This window comes from Stomoxys calcitrans, chromosome 2 (assembly GCF_963082655.1).
Source record: "Stomoxys calcitrans chromosome 2, idStoCalc2.1, whole genome shotgun sequence".
In the NCBI taxonomy this organism is placed as follows: Eukaryota; Metazoa; Arthropoda; class Insecta; order Diptera; family Muscidae; genus Stomoxys; species Stomoxys calcitrans.
The window spans coordinates 154,234,091-154,254,790 of NC_081553.1; the positions used below are offsets into that span (position 1 = coordinate 154,234,091).

Here is a 20,700-nt window from a genome sequence, read left to right on the forward strand (position 1 = left end):
ATGTTTTATCTGGAGTCCCACAAGGTAGTCATCTTGGGTCTATTTTGTTTTCATTATTTATTAATGATCTACCATCCACTGCCACTTTCTCTCGAGTACTTATGTATGCAGACGATGTTAAATTTTTCAAAACCATTCAAAATGACACAGATCAACTGAAACTACAATCCGACCTTGACCGATTATACGATTGGTGTCAACTGAATCTAATGGAATTGAACATAAAAAAATGTAAACATATACATATCGTTTTACAGATTAAATCATCTAACAACAATTCAATCTATAAACGGTTCGCCCCTAGAAACTGTGGAATTAATCATGGATCTTGGCTTCTTGTTAGATCAAAGGTTAAACTATAGATCACATATATCTTTGACGATCAATAAAGCCTATGGTTCTTTAGGATTTGTTAAGTGTTGGAGCAAAGAGTTTGTTGATCCAATCGTCACAAGAAATCTATACACATCCCTTGTTCGACCGATACTGGAGTATGGTTCTATAATATGGTGCCCAAATTATAAAATCCACTGCAATTCAATTGAGTCTGTGCAAAAACAGTTCCTGTTATTCTGCTTACGTAGACGTAACTGGACATTTAATACTTGACCATCTTATAAAGAAAGATTAAATTTGATCAAATTGCCTTCGTTGGAAAGTCGGCGTACAATGCTGAATCTGAATTTCATGTTAAATATACTAAACTGATACTTGAAGTCGGAGTTTCTGTTGGACCACATCTACTTCAACGTGCCGCTGAGACCTTCACGAAATTTTAATCTTCTTCATGTTGAATACTATCGTACTAATTTTGCGATCAATGACTCATTTAGGAGTTTACGTGTTGAATTTAATAAATTTTACAATAATATAGATCTGTGCGAAAACAAATATTCTTTAAAGAAAAAGATTATAATTTTGCTGAATTCGTAGTTATTAAGCTTAGTTTGTATATATTGTATATAGTCTAGTCTGTAAAGATTATAATATCTATAGACTAATAAATAAAAAAAAAAAACGTTGAGTGGAGCGGAGGTATTGTTATTTCACTTCGCAAGAATTTTCCTGTAATTTGTAATAGGTGATTATTTTTGGAAGAAAAAATTAAGTCACTCAAGGATAGCTGCGATAGAAGAATCCAATAGGAGGTTGATGATCTGCATCTGTTTCCAGTGGAGCGGCAGATCTAGAACCCGGGAGTAGGCTTAGAATGGTCTCCAAAGACCCAACAGCTGCTGTGGTGGTATCAGGCCGCAGCATGTTTTCTGCTACTGAAACCTCAACTGGTGGAGCGGCTGCTCCAGGCTCCATTAGTCGACAGACGACTGGTCAGCAGGGGCATTTGACGAAGACACCTTGTTCGAGTCTAAAGGACAAGGCCGAACCTATTCCTTCCTCGCATGCCTATCATTTGGCTAGGCCATCGGCCTTCCCCGGCAAACCAACACGCTCTTTAAGAGGTTGGAATAATAGAAGACGCATCGCTCTCAGGTTTATTGAGAGGCTTGGTGCGAATGATCCTAAGTCTCTCACTAATAGGGAGAGAGATTCGATAAATTGGGCTCGGGAATTCGTTGCACAGGCTACCCCAAAGACTATAAGTCTAGATTCGGAAACTGCACCGCAGCCAGCCAAAAGATAACTAAGGCGAACAACAGTAAGATGGGTTCAAGAACCTTTGCTAATATCGCTAGGGACAGTTTGGTGGTGATAGTTGTCGACAAAGAAGAAGAACAGGGCTGCATACCTAGACCTCAGTAAGTCTGAAGGGGTTGTATCGTACGGATTCAACAAGTTGAAATCGAAGGTCTATAAAAGCGGTGGGGTTGGGGAATCAGGAGACGATTCAGCAGTTGTTGCTGAACACTTGCCTCTGGCGAATTGCAGGCGACTGAAAATGCCGCTGCCACAATCGAGACAGAAGGCGATGGCATCGAAACGATACCGGACAAGCCCTGTGTGGGTGTGTCACAAAGTTGAGCTGGGCTTAAAGTGCGCGCTAGCGGGGACGCACGGGACTCAGAAAGTACTTCGACAGCAGCAGTTTGTGAAGAATCTAAGGAGAAATCGACCGTAAGTGCCCAGTGTCCTGAGGAAGAGTGGTTCCACAGCTTTCTCACCTGCCCCTGGATGCGTACGGAATCTCACCATGACAAGTTCTAACGAAACTTGTAAGGATGAACTCCTGGTGGAATCAGAAGACGATGCTAACACAACAGTGGTGGAAGTTCTGAATCCTGACTAAGGTCCGGTTTCTACAGATAAATCTCCACCATTTTAAGGCCGCTTAGGCACTAAAGGTCCTCCTGATAACAGAGGGATTTGACGTGGTTCTTACCCAGGAACCATGGGTGTGTGGAAGAATGGTTCGTGGACGAAGAATTCCGGGATTTAAACTTCTCAAGGGTACGGGAAATGGAAGAAACATAGCCCGTATTCTTGCAAAGGGTAGTTTAAATGTTTTTCTTCTTCCGTCGCTACGCACTGAAGATTTAGTTGTAGCCAGCCTTGAAATAAACAATTCTCATTACTGGCTGGCTGCCCTATATATGGCACACGATTCAGAGATGCCGCCATCCAACATTAAGTCGCTGGTTGAAGCTGCTTCTGTAGGGAAGAAAAGCCTCATAGTTGGAAGTGATGCTAATGCACATCACCAGATATGGGGAGTTCGGATGTTTATTGAATATATTGGGTTGCCCAAAAAGTAATTGCGGATTTTTTAAAAGAAAGTAAATGCATTTTTAATAAAACTTAGAATGAACTTTAATCAAATATACTTTTTTACACTTCTTTCTAAAGCAAGCTAAAAGTAACAGTTGATAACTGACAGAAGAAAGAATGCAATTACAGAGTCCCAAGCTGTGAAAAAATTTGCAACGCCGACTATATGAAAAATCCGCAATTACTTTTTGGGCAACCCAATATTATAAGTTGCAATCTGGCGATTTGTAATAAAGGGGATAAACCGACCGTTATTTCCAGAAACAGGCCGGAGGTACTAGATATTACCTTTGTATCGGAAGATATGAGTGGAAGAATATGCGACTGGAAGTGTTAGATTACCACAGCTTCTCTAGTCATCGTTATATTAGTCTAGCTTTGGAGAAAATACTGAAGAAAATACAGATGAAAGGCGGATTGGGATAAATTTCGGCACCAATTCTGCACCACTATCCCTTCTATACTAGAAAAGGAAGTGGAAACTGCGGGGGATATAGACTTAGTGGTCAAGCGGGCCCTGAATGACTCGCTTGTGTCAGTATGCCCTAGTGCCAAGCCAAGGGCAAACAGCGACCGCAATGTTGGACCACAGTGCTGGTTGGTCTAAGGAAGGACAGCAGAAAACTCTTTAACAGAGCAAAAGCCACAAGAGCACCACACGATTGGGACATCTATAAGGCTGAGCTAAGAAAATATAAGCGCGAGCTTAGAAAGGCTCAGAACAAATCCTGGGTAGAATTCTGCAGTTCCGTGGAGGATACATCTTAGGCCTCTAGGCTAAGAAAAATTCTGTCCTCAAGACCTATTACAGAGGGGTATATTCAGAAGTCAGAGAATGTATGGACAATGTTAACCGGGAAATTCGTCAACGGACAATGTGGCGCCAGAAGAGGTTGGTATGCATTCGTCGGAGGTCTGAGACTAAAATCCTGATAGACTGGTTACCTGGCTTAGGGTCTAACAGACTGGTTACCTGGCTTAGGGAGATATACTCTGCTTGTATCAGAATGTCATATATATTTCTCAACATTGAAGGCGCTTTCAATAATGTAAAATCGACGTCAATCATGAAAGAGTTGGAGTTTCTAGGCATCAGCCCTACCATAAGAAAGTTTATTAATAACTTACTTACTCTTTTAGTAAGTAAGTTATTAATAAACTTTCTTTGCATTACGCCAAGCTTGAGATCTGTGGATCTAAAAAGATGAGTCAGCAGCGGAACTCCTCAAGGTGGTGTACTGTCTTCTCTACTTTGGAATATAGCCATTAACAATATATTATTGTCTTTGGAAGAAAAAGGCGTTAGAGTGATCGCGTATGCTGATTACGTGACAATTGCGGTTAGGAGAAAGTTTCCCAGCACTCTAAGAGATATACTTCAGGAAGCTCTATGTGCAACAGCAAAGTGGGCTACCGAAAGTTGTCTGGGTATAATCAGTGCAAGACAAAAGAAATGCTTTTCAGCAGGAGATACAAGTTGCCTACAGTGGAACCTGTCTCCAGAAAGCGCAAAATACCTGGGTATTTTGCTGGATAGGAATTGAACTTCAAATTCAACATTTTGGAAAGGGCAAGAAAGGCCACTCTGGCCTGGATGTAGCGGATGTGAACATTCGCAATCCTGCCAGCTTTCGGAGTATATACAAGTTCTAGGCACGCTGTGAAAATATTGGCCAGGTGGGACGCTCGATAGCCTGCCTCTTTTTAAAGTAATGCCGGAAATATTCCATCAGGTCCGCTTGACTTAAATGGTTTGAAGCTCCTCAAGGATTCCTTCACCATAAATTCCGTCATTATAAACCATCGATCAACATCATTATTCCAAGATTCCGGTGTCTTTGTGAGTCCCTTCGTATCCTGTGGAAAATGGGTTTTCATCATCAAGTCCTGGGCTTGGTAGTTGATATGGTTTAGTCCAGAAACTTTGTTCCGGGTCGTCCATGGCTCCTAAATAAAGGCAATATGAATCTTGCACTTGCTGATTTTCCAACAGCACGTGTGTAGCTCTCTCGCTGCGGTGGAGTTTTTTTTTTGGATAACCTCAATCATTGGTCTCCACTAATTGGGCTTCTTGGGAGTAGTTTATGGTCTCATCGTCCGCTCACTGTTCCTCAGGTTGCATTGACTTTCCTGTCACTGCACTGTCTGATGTTTCAGTATTAAGTTCTTTGTCTATCCTAGTCATCCGAATCTTGATAAAGTCGGTAATGGTAGCATCGTCGGGTCCCTGTTCGTAAGGTTGTGTTGAGTCTCTCGCTCCGGCACTGCCTAATGTTTTTATATCAAAATCTTTGCTTATCCTAGTCTTCTCATTATTGGGGCATTCGGTGATGGTCTCGTCGTCAGCACTCTATTTTTTTAGGCGAAATTGAGTCAACTGCCACTGCACCGCGTGATGTCTAAAAAGGAGGATTTGTACCTATCCTAGTCCTTCCAATCTTGAAAAAGACAGCCTTGCTCCCGTCGTGAGCCATGTCTTTAGTCTTAGCCAAACTTGTCACGGAGACTTGATCAATGCCCCCCACAAGGAAATTTACTTCCTCCTTCTTCTCCTTGTAGAAGACCTCGCGCTTCTCTTCGACCAAACCTTGGCAAAAAAATCCCATCTTGAGTTCCGTCACAAATTCACTGCCCCATCCCTTGATGAAGACCGACGCCTTTTTCTCACTAGGTCGAGCATTGCACCCTCCCAGAGAGCGTGGATTCCTCCGACGAGCTTTTTAACGGTATCAATACATTCCGCCGACGCATAATGCGATATCGATGACTGCATAAGTCAGCTCATCTCTGTTGTGCTTCTTTGCCACTCTGGAATAGTAAGGCAGTTGCTTACCATTCTCGGCGATCTTTCGAAAGTCACAGTCCTCCATAAAGACTCACGTGCGACTAAAATATGTCCCCGTCGTCAAAGAGTTTTTAAAAAAGAACTTAACAAATGTATTGCTCGGAATTAGAGCTCTTTTGTCTTTTGCTCTTTTGTATTTATTTAACTTTTAAACATAGTTTTACATTCTTATAATAATGCTTACTTAGCTAAAGTGAATTGACTTACTATTTTGATATATTTGCAGTTGGAAAATATTATGATCTGATTTAAATAGTTGGAATTGTTAATGGTCTGATTGAAATTTTTGTTTTATACCGTTTTTGGAAATGTTTTTTTACCGCTTATTAACTGTCCGGCTTTATTATTATTCTTTTTTTCATTTAAGAATTCTTGTAATTTATCAGGTTGGTTGGTGTTTGCATATGTAACTACCCTCTCCTTTAGATTAGAATTCTCCTGAATTCGATTATTCAAATTTATTTAAAAGTAACTACATGTTGTTCTCCAAATGAATATAATAAATATCATTGCAAATATTACATCCATAAATACATTTATTATGATTCTTCAAATTGGAAATATTTTGAAAATTTTCTTTATTTCCATTATATATGCTCAAATGTTACCTTCTTTGTAAAATTGTGTATATAATCATATACTAAGCCCATGATGTTTTCTTCGACTTTTTCAATTAAATTAGAAAGGTAGTAATCATTAATTTTTATTAAACAATTATTAAATTGAAGTAAGTTATTTCCATTCAAAATATTGGGTTGCCCAAAAAGTAATTGCGGATTTTTAAAAGAAAGTAAATGCATTTTTAATAAAACTTAGAATGGACTTTAATCATATATACTTTTTTTACACTTTTTTTCTAAAGCAAGCTAAAAGTAACAGCTGATAACTGACAGAAGGTAGAATGCAATTACAGAGTCACAAGCTGTGAAAAAATTTGTCAACGCCGACTATATGAAAAATCCGCAATTACTTTTTGGGCAACCCAATAGTATCATGTTAATTACATGTATTGTTTACAAATAAATGTACTGAATTTTTAATTAGAATTATTTTTTCGTCTTAAGATATATTCTTTGCTAGTTATTAGTTTTTTGTTATTATACATAGAGTGCTGGGTTTTAGTTGTCTAAAATGTGAATGTTCTTCAAATTTGTTTTTTTATATGTAAAAATTTCTTCTCTTTGTGCTTCTATTTCTTTTTGTTCATTATTTGTTAATGGTACAATTGTTTTTATTTTTACATGTGTAAACGCTTTTTGAATTTTTAACCTAATATTAAATAAGTATTATTTAAAGTTGTTTTTTCTTGTTGTAAATATGACGTTGAACGCCTTGATTCGAAACCTGACGAGACCACAGAAAAAAATTTCAGCGGTGGTTTTCCCCTCCTAATGCTAGCCACATTTGTGAGGTACTATGTTATTTCCAGACAAATTTGGCATTGATTTATTACAAGCTGGAATAATATTAATGATTTTGGATAATATATTTTATTTTTGATGTTGTTGTAGGTTTCAATAATTCCTGAATGCATGTGCTATCTAATATGGTATAAAGAAATTTGTTTTACAGCTTCAATATCTTGTGCTCTTATTGTACATTCTGTAAATTTTGATTTAGTATTATTAGAGAACAGATCTATTAACTTTTCCTGGACATTATTGTAATTATGATCTGATAGTTATGAATAAGTTCCTGCGTTTCCTTTTGTTATATACTTTCTAAATATGTCTCCTATTTTTTCAAAGTCTGATTCGGCTACAAAAATAATTTTTTTGCATGTAGTGTTTAAAATTCTTCAGTTTTGTTATTAGTAATAATTATTTGGATCATATATTAACTATTTCCTCTTTTATAAAGAAATGATTTTGTAAGTATTCTAAACTAAATGAACTGTTGCTAACGGTAAACTATCATTTTCTATTGCATTTATGGTATTTTCAAATTCTTGTTGTTCTATCTCTTAATGTAAATGAGTTAATGTTTCCTAATCTTCTTCATTATTATTGCCTTTACCTTGTTCAGTTCTGCTTAACAAAATATGCTACTTGATTTTCTTTTCCCTTGATATATTCTATATTAAAACCATATTCTCCTAACTTAAGCAATCATCTTTGATGTCTTGGAGAGATGTCCTTTCCTTTATATTTAGAATGTAAAATTTTAATTGGTTGATGATCGGTTAATATTTGAAATTTTCTTCCATATAGGTATGGTCTTAGATAGTTTACACTCTATAATATAGATAAGAATTCTTTATCAGTTGCTGAGTAATATCTTTCGTGATTATTAAATGTCCTTGAAAAAAACAAATTGGTGGACCTTCTTGAGAAAGCACAGCGCCAATTGCATAGTTTGATGCATCTGTAGTTAGTGTAAATTTTTTATCAAAGTTTGGATATTTCAAGATTTTTAAAAAGCTTCAATACATGTTGGATATTAAGCATCAATTTTTCTTCCCTTTTTCAAGTATTTTGTTATAGGCTGTGTAGCTTTTGCATAATCTTTAACAAACTTTCGATAACAACCGGTTAATCATAAAAAGGTCTTAGCTTGTTTATCTGTTTTGGGAACTCCAAATCTTAAATAATTTTTTTTATTTGGATTAGGCTTTAGTCCAACCTTTGTTAAAATATGTCCTAAAAATTCAGTTTCTATTTTCATAAAATTATACTAATTTTCAAATTAGCTTTTTCTAAAGTTTTGAAAATATCTGTTATGGCTTTTACATGTTCTTTAAGTGAGGTGCTGAATATGAGAATGTCATCTAGATATACTACACACGTTTTATTTATGAAATCGCGTAAAGTTTCATTAATCAATCTTTGAAATGTCGCTGGAGCATTTTTCAGTCCAAATGGCAATCTGATGAATTCATATGGTCCATGAGGTGTTTCTGATTGATTTTGTTTTGATTTTGAATAGATCATGTTGAGATAAATAGTGGACAAATGATCCTATTGGGATACACTTATATTTCAATAAATGTTAAAAAGTGAAGTATAGTTTTAGGGATATATTTAGTCGCAATTGTTTTGGGTCGCAATAAATGTTTACTAAAAAGCTTTACTCATTAAAATTACAACACATTACAAATTACAAATCTTGAACTACTTTTCCTGATTATACCTTGCTCTTCTATTTTCTTTATTTGTTTTTTAACTTCCTCTACATGTTCTGGTGGATATCCATACAATTCTGCTTTAATTTGTCCGTATGTTGTTGTTCTGGTTTCATGTCCCAGTGCTGGTTAATTTATCTCCTTCTTTAAAGAATAATTTTTTGAATTTGTTGATGATTTTCATAACTTCTTCCTATTCTTCTTTATTAAAATGTCCTAATACTATTCTATTCCAGTCAAAGTCTGACACTTCTTATGTACAAATTTGTATATAGATTGTTCCATTGTTGAACGAAATATTACTGTCGACCATATCAACTATTGTATTAAAGGAATCCATACCTATTATAAATTTATATCTTCGTCCTGTGAGTGGTATCGCTTTCCATCTAATTTTTCCTTCCTTAATATTAAATTGCTCTGCTATGTCTGTTAATACCGTATATGTTATTTTTCCTGTTCCATGAATGGTGCTAAATTGAATTACGTGTTACATACTTGCTCCTATATCTATCAAGGCTACATATTCTTTATTGTTAATTTTATTGTTAATAAAAAATCAGATGTTGTATTCAAAAATAAACTATTTTTCATTAAATTTTGGTTTTCGTTTTGCTTACTGTTTTCTATTATCTCATATTGATTTATTTCTTTTTCCTTGTTATTATATTGCGTATATTTCGATAAGCCGTTATCAGGACATGTTTTTGAAAAAAAAAAAATCGTTTCTATATTATTAATTTCTATTGGTTCAGCGTGGTCTTGCCAAGGTTGATTCCTGCCAAATCGACCGGAATTTGGTCCTAGGTGTCCTGCCTATGCTAACTGCTGAAAATTCCTGAATTATTTTTATTATACTGATTTTCATATCGTTGAAAATTTCCCGAATTATTATTATTTTGATTTCTACAATATATTATTCTTGTCTGTTAGGTTGTCCGTTTAAATTTTTGTTATAATTACTATGATTATTGTAGGGTTATTATTATGATTTCAGTTAGAGATGTAATGATGGTTGTTATTATTTCCTTCTCTATTCACTATTAAAATTGTTATTATACTTAGATTTAATTTTTCTATATTCTGGTCTAAAACTTCTACTTGTCATTGTTTTCAATATATTATTTAAAATTCCCTCATTATAAATTTTGTGTAGTAAGACCCCTTGTGTCATTTCTTTTATCTATGGTCGTCTGAATAATAAACTGACAATTCGTCCGATTTATATTTATATCTTGAATTTTTATCATATTTCACTTACTGAATTAACTTTGAGATTAGCCACTTTCCTGTAGAGATGGTGGGATTCTACGTCTGGTCGATATCTTAATTTCAGCGTTTCCTTAATTAACTGCCAGTTGTTTGGTTCTGGAATATTGATGATTACGTTCTTTGCTGGCCCTTGTATCTTCCGATAAAATATGCTTCTTATTGCTTCCTTTTTGGTTTCGTTGTTGTTGATTGTAGGTAAAATGCACTCGATGCTGCGGAAGAATAAGTTGGAAGTAATTTCACCGATTCCCGTGTATATAGGCAGGTTATTTATCGTCTTCATTGTTCTATCCCTTTGGTTGCCATATATACTACTCCTTAATTCAAGGTAGGCCTGTCTCATCGCTTCTAATTGTTGTTCTCGTCTAGCGAGTTCTTCTACATGTTACACTGGTGGTAGTTGAGCCTGTCCTTCTGTAATCCTTCATTGATGAAACACTTGTTGTCTTCTTTGCTTGTTAATTGTAAAGCTTTAAGTAGCGATTCACTTAAATTTTTTAACTTTCACTGCACAGAAAATGTTTTTATATTTATCTGTGATTTCGGTTAAGTGTTCACCTAGTTTTTTTTGTAGTGTCCGCTTTTAGTTATATGTGTTCACTGCACTTTAATGGTGTCGGCTTAAAGAACAGTTTCTTTATTTCTTTAGCTTTAAATTCACTGTTTGTGGTTGTCACTTTAATTTTGTTTTAAGCTTTCACTGTACAAAACGTTAACAACTAGGAGGTACCTATCACTGAATCTTTTATTGAGGATCCTTCCGATTGTAACACTAAAATATGCCCCCGTCGCCAAAGCGTTTTTAAAAAAGAACTTAACAAATGTATTGCTCGAATTTAGAGCTCTTTTGTCTCTATTTAACTTTCAAACATAGCCCTACATTGTTATAATAACGCTTAATTAGCTAAAGTGAATTAAATATTATTAGCTGATTTAAATTAGTAGGAATTGTTTATGGGCTGATTGGAAATATGCTGATTTAATTAGTTGGCATTGTTTATGGTCTGATTGAAATTATATGGAAATTTTTTATACTGGAAATGGTATTTGGGTTATTATACAGGCTGGCTTTATTAATTTCATTTAAAAATTCTTGAAAATTATCAGGTTGGTAGGTATTTTCATATGTAACTTGCGCTCTCCTTCGTTCCTGTTCCGACTTTGTCTCCCTCCCCATTGCGGGAAGGCTGGTTAAGTTCCCCTTTTTTCTTCTACAGCATTTTAGCAGTGTTATGCTCTTAGGGAGGTCTGATTCTCTTTCCAGCTCCCATAGAAGTTCTTGGAATGTCAATTCTATCCCTTCTAGCATCCTGCTCTTTCGCCCGATTGCACTGCCCGAGCTAGGCAAAGCCATCGCTCATTTCTTCCTCCATCCCGCTGCCCTCATCTCTCGCCACCACCGCAGGTGTTGGGTCTTTGTAGTTCATTTTGAGCCTACTCCAAAAAGGCTTTAACATTTTTCGTAATAGGTAGTACCTATACCGAGATATGGACATTTTTCTTCGAGGAGCGAAATGAAAACACATCCGCTCCACTCAACGGCTTCTTAAATTCAATTAAAGTAAATATTGGCGACAATTCATTACCAGGGCATAGTGAACATCTTGGACGGATAAGACCGAACTTTGTATTGTCAAATTATTGGATTTTTTAGTCTATAATACAATGACTAATGTCACTAGTTCTTTAATTCATGTCAGTAGATTTTTCATAGTTTCTTAATTTTGCCATTTAATTGGAACCAGCTCGTATGTAAGACCGTAACTGACGGATATAACTGTGTCCAAATCACCTTTATTGGTGTTTTAAATCTTTTAGAACCATCTGTATCAATTTGTGATACAGAAATTTTTAACTAAAAATGTTTAAAAAAATCTTTTTTTATAGGCAATTTGTTCTTTCTGTTTTTTCACATAGTAATAATGAAAAAACATTCTCTAATTTCTCTCTTCTTCATATGAACACCTCACGATTGATAAAACTGGGTTTGAAACGGATAAACAAATTCGTTAAACATAGTGTAGTAATGGCGCAGCGTATAATAAATTAATATGATATTGATAGTATGTTTGCATGTTTTGTTGGTGCTGTAACAACACAATTGCACGTGGAGGTAAGATAGGAGAGCAAGCTCGTTGTCCCTATCAAATCTAAGACTTATACAAGAGCCGCTGCCGCCCGTCATCTCACGGAGACTCGCTATGCCGCTGATAATCCGCGACTGCAATTACAGTTACTCCGTATGGAGCATATACAAGAGCCGCTGCCGCCCGTCGTCTCACGGAGACTCCCAATGCCGCTGATAATCCGCGACAGCTATTACAGTTACTCCGTATGGAGCATATCACCTCCCGCAAACGGTAGACGCCCGGTAGCTTTCAGCTGAGCTGCATCTTCTGAAATACATACCTGTGTGTTCAGGAATAAGACTATCGGCATTGTGCTGTGAACTGTCTTCAACCTCCGTAAAAGTGCAATCCTTATCAACAATGTCTTTATTGTTTTCCTCTCCACTACTAAATTCAACATTTGAGCCATCTGCGGTTTGCATTCGGATATGGTGTATATCCTTATTAACGTCAGATAACATTTTCTTTTGCGCATTTTCATGATTTTCAGGTGATATAAGTGCTGCAAATAAACGAATATTCTCTCTTTGTAGGAAAAATTTTTGGAAAACCGGCATCTTACCTCCATGTTTTTCAGGAAAAGCATCAGTATTGCTTTGCATTGAACTATCTTCAACCTCGTTAAAAGTCCAATTCTTATCAACAATGTTTTCATTGTTTTCTTCTCCACTACTAAATTTAACATCTGAGCCGCTATTGGTGTGCTGTCGCATGTGGTGCATATCTTTATTTACCTCACCTATCACTCCTATTTGTTCATGTTTTTGGTTCACAGGTGATATACATGTTCCATCCTTTTCAGCAAGAATATCGGCAATGTTTTGGATTGAATTGTCTTTAGCCTTAATAAATGTGCAATTCATATCAACAACGTTTTTATTGTTTTCTTCTCCACTACTAAATTCAGCATTTGAGCAATCTGTGGTTTGCTGTCGGATATGGTATATATCTATATTTACCTCACCAATCACTACTTTTTGTTCATGTTCGTGGTTGTCAGGTGACATATATGTTCCATCCTTTTCAGAAAGAGTGCCGGCATTGTTTGGGATTAAATTGTCTTTAACCTCTTTTAAAGTGCAATTCGTATCAATAATGTTTTCATTGTTTTCTTTTCCACTACTAAATTCAACATTTAAGCGATCTGTGGGATGCTGTCGGATATGGTATATATCTTTATTTACCTCACCAATCACTTCCTTTCGTTCATGTTCGTGGTTCACTGGCGATATAAATGCTCCATCCTTTTCAGCATTGTTTTGGATCGAATTGTCTTTAACCTTGTCAAAAGTGCAATCCGTATCAACAATGTTTTCATTGTTTTCTTCTCCACTACTAAATTCAGCATTTGAGCCATCTGTTGTTTGCTGCCGGATATGGTATATATCTTTATTGACCTCACCAATCACTTCTTTTTGTTCATGTTCGTGGTTCACAGGTGATATACATGTTGCATCCTTTTCAGAATGTTTGTCGGCATTGTTTTGAATTAACTTGTCTTTAACCTCTTTAAAAGTACAATCTGTATCAACAATGTTTTCATTGTTTTCTTCTCCACTACTAAATTCAGCATTTGAGTAATCTGTGGTTTGCTGTCGGATATGGTATATATCTTTATTTACTTCACCAATCACTTCCTTTTGTTCATATTCGGGGTTCACAGGTGATATAAATGTTTCATCCTTTTCAGATAGAGTGTGGGCGTTGTTTTGGATTGAATTGTCTTTAACCTCTTTAATAGTACAATCCGTATCAACAATGGTTGCTTTGTTTTCTTCTTCACTACGCAATTCAGCATTTGAGCCATCTGTGGTTTGCTGTCGGATTTGGTATTTATCTTTATTTACTTCACCAATCACTTCTTTTTGTTCATGTTCGCGGTTCACTGGTGATATACATGTTCCATCCTTTTCAGAAAGATTGTCGGTATTGTTGTGGATTGAATTGTCTTTAACCTTGATAAATGTGTAATTCATATCATCAACGTTTTTACTGTTTACTTCTCCACTACTAAATACAGCATCTGAGCCGTCTGCGGTTTGCTGTCGGATATGGTATATATCTTTATTGGCCTCACCAATCACTTCTTTTTGTACATGTTTTTGGTTCACAGGTGATATATATGTTCCATCCTTTTCAGAAAGAGTGTCGGCATTGTTTTGGATTGAATTGAATTTAACCTCTTTAAAAGTGCAATCCGTATCAACAATATTTTCATTTTTTTCTTCTCCACTACTACATTCAGCATTTGAGCCATCTTTGGTTTGCTGTCGGATATGATACATATCTTTATTGGCCTCACCAATCACTTCTTTTAGTACATGTTCTTGGTTCACAGGTGATATACATGTTCCAGCCTTTTCAGAAGGAGTGTCGGTATTGTTTGGGATTGAATTGTATTTAACTTCTTTAAAAGTGCAATCCGCATCAACAATGTTTTTATTATTTTCTTCTCCACTATTAAATTCAGCATTTGAGCCATCTGTGGTTTGCTGTCGGATATGGTATATATCTTTATTTACCTCGCCAATCACTTCTTTTTGTTCATGTTCGTGGTTCACAAGTGATATACATGTTCCATCCTTTTCAGCAAGAGTGTCGGCATTGTTTTGGATTGAATTGTCTTTAACCTTGTCAAAAGTGCAATCCGTATCAACAATGTTTTTATTGTTTTCTTCTCCACTACTAAAAACAGCATTTGAGCCGTCTGTGGTTTGCTGTCGGATATGGTATATATCTTTATTGGCCTTACCAACCACTTCTTTTTGTACATGTTCTTGGTTCACAGGTGATATACATGTTCCATCCTTTTCAGAAAGAGTATCGGCATTGTTTTGGATTGAATTGTCTTTAACCTCTTTAAAAGTGTAATCCGTATCAACAATGTTTTCATTTTTTTCTTCTCCACTACTACATTTAGCATTTGAGCCATCTTTGCTTTGCTGTCGGATATGACATATATCTTTATTTACCTCACCAATCACTTCCTTTTGTTCATATTCGTGGTTTACAGGTGATGTAAATTTTGCATCCTTTTCAGAAAGAGTGTCGGCATTGTTTGGGATTGAATTGTCTTTAACTTCGTTAAAAGTACAATCCGTATCAACAATATTTTCATTGTTTTGTTCTCCACTACTAAATTCAGCATTTGAGCCATCTGTGGTTTGCTGTCGGATATGATATATATCTTTATTTGCCTCACCAATCTCTTCCTTTTTTTCATGTTCGTGGTTTACAACTGATGTAAATGTTGCATCTTTTTCAGCAAGAGTGTCGGCATTGCTTTGGATTGAATTGTCTTTAACCTCTTTAAAAGTGCAATCCGTATCAACAATGGTTTCTTTGTTTTCTTCTTCACTACGAAATTCAGCATTTGAGCCATCTGTGGTTTGCTGTCGGCTTTGGTATTTACCTTTATTTACCTCACCAATCACTTCTTTTTGTTCATGTTCGTGGTTCACTGGTGATATACATGTTCCAACCTTTTCGGAAAGAGTGTCGGTATTGTTTTGGACTGAATTGTCTTTAACCTCTTTAAAAGTGCAATCCGTATCAACAATGTTTTCTTCTCCACTACTAAATTCAGCATTTGAGCAATCTGTGGTTTGCTGTCGGATATGGTATATATCTTTATTTACCTCACCAATCACTTCTTTTTCTTCATGTTCGTGGTTCGCAGGTGATATACATGTTCCATCCTTTTCAGATAGAGTGTGGGCGTTGTTTTGGATTGAATTGTCTTTAACCTCTTTAATATTACAATCCGTATCCACAGTATTTTCATTGTTTTGTTCTCCACTGCTAAATTCAGCATTTGAGCAATCTGTGGTTTGCTGTCGGATATGGTATATATCTTTATTTACCTCACCTATCACTTCTTTTTGTTCATGTTCGTGGTTCCCATGTGATAAAAATGTTCCATCCTTTTCAGAAAGAGTGTCGGTATTGTTTTGGACTGAATTGTCTTTAACCTCTTTAAAAGTGCAATCCGTATCAACAATGTTTTCTTCTCCACTACTAAATTCAGCATTTGAGCAATCTGTGGTTTGCTGTCGGATATGGTATATATCTTTATTTACCTCACCAATAACTTCTTTTTCTTCCAGTTCGTGGTTCACAGGTGATATACATGTTCCATCCTTTTCAGATAGAGTGTGGGCGTTGCTTTGAATTGAATTGTCTTCAATCTCTTTAAAAGTACAATCTGTATCAACAATGATTTCATTGTTTTCTTCTCCACTACTAAATTCAGCATTTGAGCAATCTGTGGTTTGCTGTCGGATATCGTATATATCTTTATTTACCTCACCAATCACTTCTTTTTCTTCATGTTCGTGGTTCGCAGGTGATATACATGTTCCATCCTTTTCAGATAGAGTGTGGGCGTTGTTTTGGATTGAATTGTCTTTAACCTCTTTAATAGTACAATCCGTATCCACAGTATTTTCATTGTTTTGTTCTCCACTGCTAAATTCAGCATTTGAGCAATCTGTGGTTTGCTCTCGGATATGGTATATATCTTTATTTACCTCACCTATCACTTCTTTTTGTTCATGTTCGTGGTTCCCATGTAATATAAATGTTCCATCCTTTTCAGAAAGAGTGTCGGCATTGTTTTGGACTGAATTGTCTTTAAAAGTGCAATCCGTATCAACAATGTTTTCTTCTCCACTACTAAATTCAGCATTTGAGCAATCTGTGGTTTGCTGTTGGATATGGTATATATCTTTATTTACCTCACCAATCACTTCTTTTTCTTCATGTTCGTGGTTCACAGGTGATATAAATGTTGCATCCATTTCAGATAGAGTGTGGGCGTTGTTTTGGATTGAATTGTCTTTAACCTCTTTAAAAGTACAATCCGTATCAACAATATTTTCATTGTTTTGTTCTCCACTGCTAAATTCAGCATTTGAGCAATCTGTGGTTTGCTGTCGGATATGGTATATATCTTTATTTACCTCACCTATCACTTCTTTTTGTTCATGTTCGTGGTTCCCAGGTGATATAGATGTTCTATCCTTTTCAGAAAGAGTGTCGGCATTGTTTTGGATTGAAGTGTCTTTAACCTCGTTAAAAGTGCAGTCCGTATCAACAATGTTTTTATTGTTTTCTTCTCCACTACTAAATTCAGCATTTGAGCCATCTATGGCTTGCTGTCGGATATGGTATATATCTTTGTTTACCTCACCTATCACTTCTTTTTGTTCATGTTCGTGGTTCCCAGGTGATATAGATGTTCTATCCTTTTCAGAAAGAGTGTCGGCATTGTTTTGGATTGAATTGACTTTAACCTCTTTAAAAGTGCAAATCGTATCAACAATGTTTTTATTGCTTTCTTCTAGATTGCTAAATTCAGCATTGGAGCCATCTGTGGTTTGCTGTCGGATATGGTATATATCTTTATGTACCTCACCTATCACTTCTTTTTGTCCATGTTCGTGGTTCACAGGTGATATAAATGTTGCATCCTTTTTAGAAAGAGTGTAGGCATTGTTTTGGATTGAATTTTCTTTAACCTCGTTAAAAGTGCAATCCGTATCAACAATGTTTTCTTCTTCAATGCTAAATTCAACATTTGAGCCATCTGTGGCTTGCTGTCGAAAATGGTATATATCTTTATTTACCTCACCTATCACTTCTTTTTGTTCACGTTGATTGTTCCCTGGTGATATAAATGCTCCATCCTTTTCAGCTAGAATATCGGCATTGTTTGGAATTGAATTGTCTTTAACCTCGTTAAAAGTGCAATCTGTATCAATTTTGTTTTTATTGTTTTCTTCTCCACTACTGAATTCAGCATTTGATGCATCTGCGGTTTGCTGTGGGATATGGTGTATATATCTATTTAACTCAGCTATTATTTTCGTTTGGTCATTTTCTTGGCTCGCAGGTGATACAAGTGCTGCAAAAACGTCAATATATTGTCTTATTTGAGATCACTTATGAAAGCAGGCATCTTACCTCCATTTTTTTCCGGAAAAATAACGGCATTATTTTGGATTGAAAAGTCTTCAACCTCATTTAAAGTGGAATCCTTATCAACAATGTTTTTTTTGTTTTCTTTCCCAATATTAAATTCAGCATTGGAGACATCTGTGGTGTTCTGTCGGATATGGTGTGTATCCTTATTTACATCAGATATCACTTCCGCAGATGATAGAAGTGCTGTAAAAAATTAATACTCTTTCTTTGTTGGGATCACGTTTGAAAACAGCCTTCTTACCTCTATCTTTTGTAGGAAGAGTAATGGCACTGTTTTGCATTGAACTGCCTTCAATCTCGCTGTAGGTGCATTCTTTATCAACGATGTTGTTATTGCTTTCTCTTCCCATACTATATTCATCCTTATTTACCTCAGATATCACTTTATTTTGTTCATTTTCGTGATTCCTACGTGATACAAGTCCTGTCAAAAAATTAATATTCTCTAATTGTTGGTATTACGTTTAAAAATAGTCTTCTTACCTCCATCTTTTTCAGGAAGAGTATCGGCATTGTTTTCGATTGAATTGTCTTTAACATTGTTAAAAGTGCTATCCCCATCAACAATGGCTTTATTATTTTCTGCTCCACTACTAAATTCTACATTTGAACCATCTACAGTTTGCATATCTTTATTCACCTCAGCTATCACTTTCTTTTGTTCATTTTCGTGATTTTCAGGTGATATAAGTACTGCAACAAAATGCGTATTCTCTCTTTCTAGGGATCATTTTTAAAAATAGACTTCTTACCTCCATCTTTTTCAGCAAGCGTATAGCAATCCTTATATACAATGTTCTTAATGTTTTCTTCTCCACTACTTAATTCAATATTTAGGCCATCTGTGGTTTCTCGTCTGATGTTGTTTATATCCTTTTTTACCTCAGCTTCCACTTTCTTTTGTCCATTTTCAGGACAAGCCGGTGACGTAAGATCTGAAACAAAATTAATATTTTTTAGTTCATTCACTGCGGAAAGTTTCCACAAAACATTATATCACTTTTTGTAAAAGTTGTAACAAGAAAATTTATAGGCAATATTTACATCATTGCTTTGGTAAATTGTGTTGCTAACATTCCGTCACCAAAATATATAAAAGTGGAAGAACTATAATGGCAAACAATTGTTATTTATTGAAAAGCAAGGGACGAAAATTACTTGTTTTAAAATGTTGGTTCAAATTGAAAAACGTTTCGTCCGCACCAGGGCGAACATTTTTTGTAGTAACAGGAGCCGTCTGCCTGTGCTATTTAGTAAGACAATTTTATTCTTACTTAGTAATCAACACGTTCAAGTAAAAAGGACCTATATCTGTTTCCAACTGTAATTAACGTCATTTAGTACATTTATGGTTTCTTGCTCATTAAATAATTCTGTTTCAAAGTAAATTTTTCTGAGTTCTTTGTATATAGGACACATTCTCAAGAAATGTGCAAGATGTTCATCTAAGTGAGTGTTACATAAACTACATGTTTTGCTGCTGTTCTCGTTCATTTTTCTGGCCTTTTGTGATAGGATGTCGCTTTGTGCTCCGAATTTAGCTGATATTTGGTGTTTATTTAAATATTTTTTCGTAAAATATCCGTTTTCCATCAAAGGTGTAATATGTTTATATATGCGTGTACTACTTGCTTGTGATTCTAAGCATATCCTCGTACGCTCCGTACGATTATACGGCTCCACATACAGATTGGATAATTGTCGATTTAGATTTCAGAGATCCGCTTGATTTGTTCAAAAAGCTTTGCCAAGTAGAATTGATACAGTCTTATGCCGCCACATTTCTTGCATCAACATGTTTTGCAAATGAAATTTCTTGTGTAAAAACCGCTCATAGATACTTTGTTTCATTTGTAATACTGACCAATTCTCCTGAAAATACCATTTGTCGTCTCGTGATAGAGGCCCACCTTTTCTGAAGACCATCATCTCATATTTATCCATATTAACCTCCATGTTCCACTCTTCACAATAATTTTCTAATTTCTCAATTATTTTCCGCATTGCATTTTTATCATCAGCTAGTATTACAACATCGTCTGCGTAGAAAAGGATACGCATATTTCGTTTGTCATTTAGTAAACCACTTCTAGATAATCATACAAGTCGTTTAAATGTAATGTAAGTGAAAGCAGTGAGAGCAAGCTACCTTGTTTAGTACTAGAAAATGTGTGGAAATAATCTGATATTTCACTTCCTGTCGAAACAGCAGATTTTGTGATACTCTTAATATATTCCAGGAGGTTAACAATTTTGCGAAAAATTCAGATCGCATGCAATTTATATAACGAAAGCTTTCTACGAGCTTTGTCAAAGGCCGCCTTCAAATCAATAAAAAATGAACAGGTTTTTTTATTTTCATGGAATTTTAATTTTACTATAGCAAGTTGTAGACATTACCAGCAGTAGAGTACTATTTTCGAAATCCTGCTTGATACTCATTAAATATTTTATTCTTCTCCACCCACGATGGCAATGAAAAGTTTTGTTATACCAATCATCAAAGTAATACCCCTGTAGGCGTTTGGCAAATCCGGAGAACCTTTCTTATAGATAGGAAAAATTACGGAATTAACAAAACTAAAGGGTGATTTTTCAGCAATTATCTTTTGACAACATTGGTT

The 20,700-nt window shown here is 35.6% G+C and overlaps 1 protein-coding gene across 1 annotated transcript in view; it reads right to left on the bottom strand.

Annotated features, from left to right (window-relative positions):
- Window positions 1–20,700, bottom strand: part of LOC106094160 (uncharacterized) — a 129,013-nt gene that overhangs the window by 62,259 nt on the left and 46,054 nt on the right. The window contains exons 12-17 of the mRNA XM_059361659.1: window positions 18,829–19,011; window positions 18,560–18,769; window positions 18,318–18,500; window positions 18,056–18,259; window positions 12,654–17,996; window positions 12,372–12,593 (exon numbers count right to left, since the gene is read on the bottom strand). Of these exons, the coding sequence (XP_059217642.1) occupies window positions 12,372–12,593; window positions 12,654–17,996; window positions 18,056–18,259; window positions 18,318–18,500; window positions 18,560–18,769; window positions 18,829–19,011 (6,345 nt within the window). The remainder of the gene's footprint in view (window positions 1–12,371; window positions 12,594–12,653; window positions 17,997–18,055; window positions 18,260–18,317; window positions 18,501–18,559; window positions 18,770–18,828; window positions 19,012–20,700) is intronic.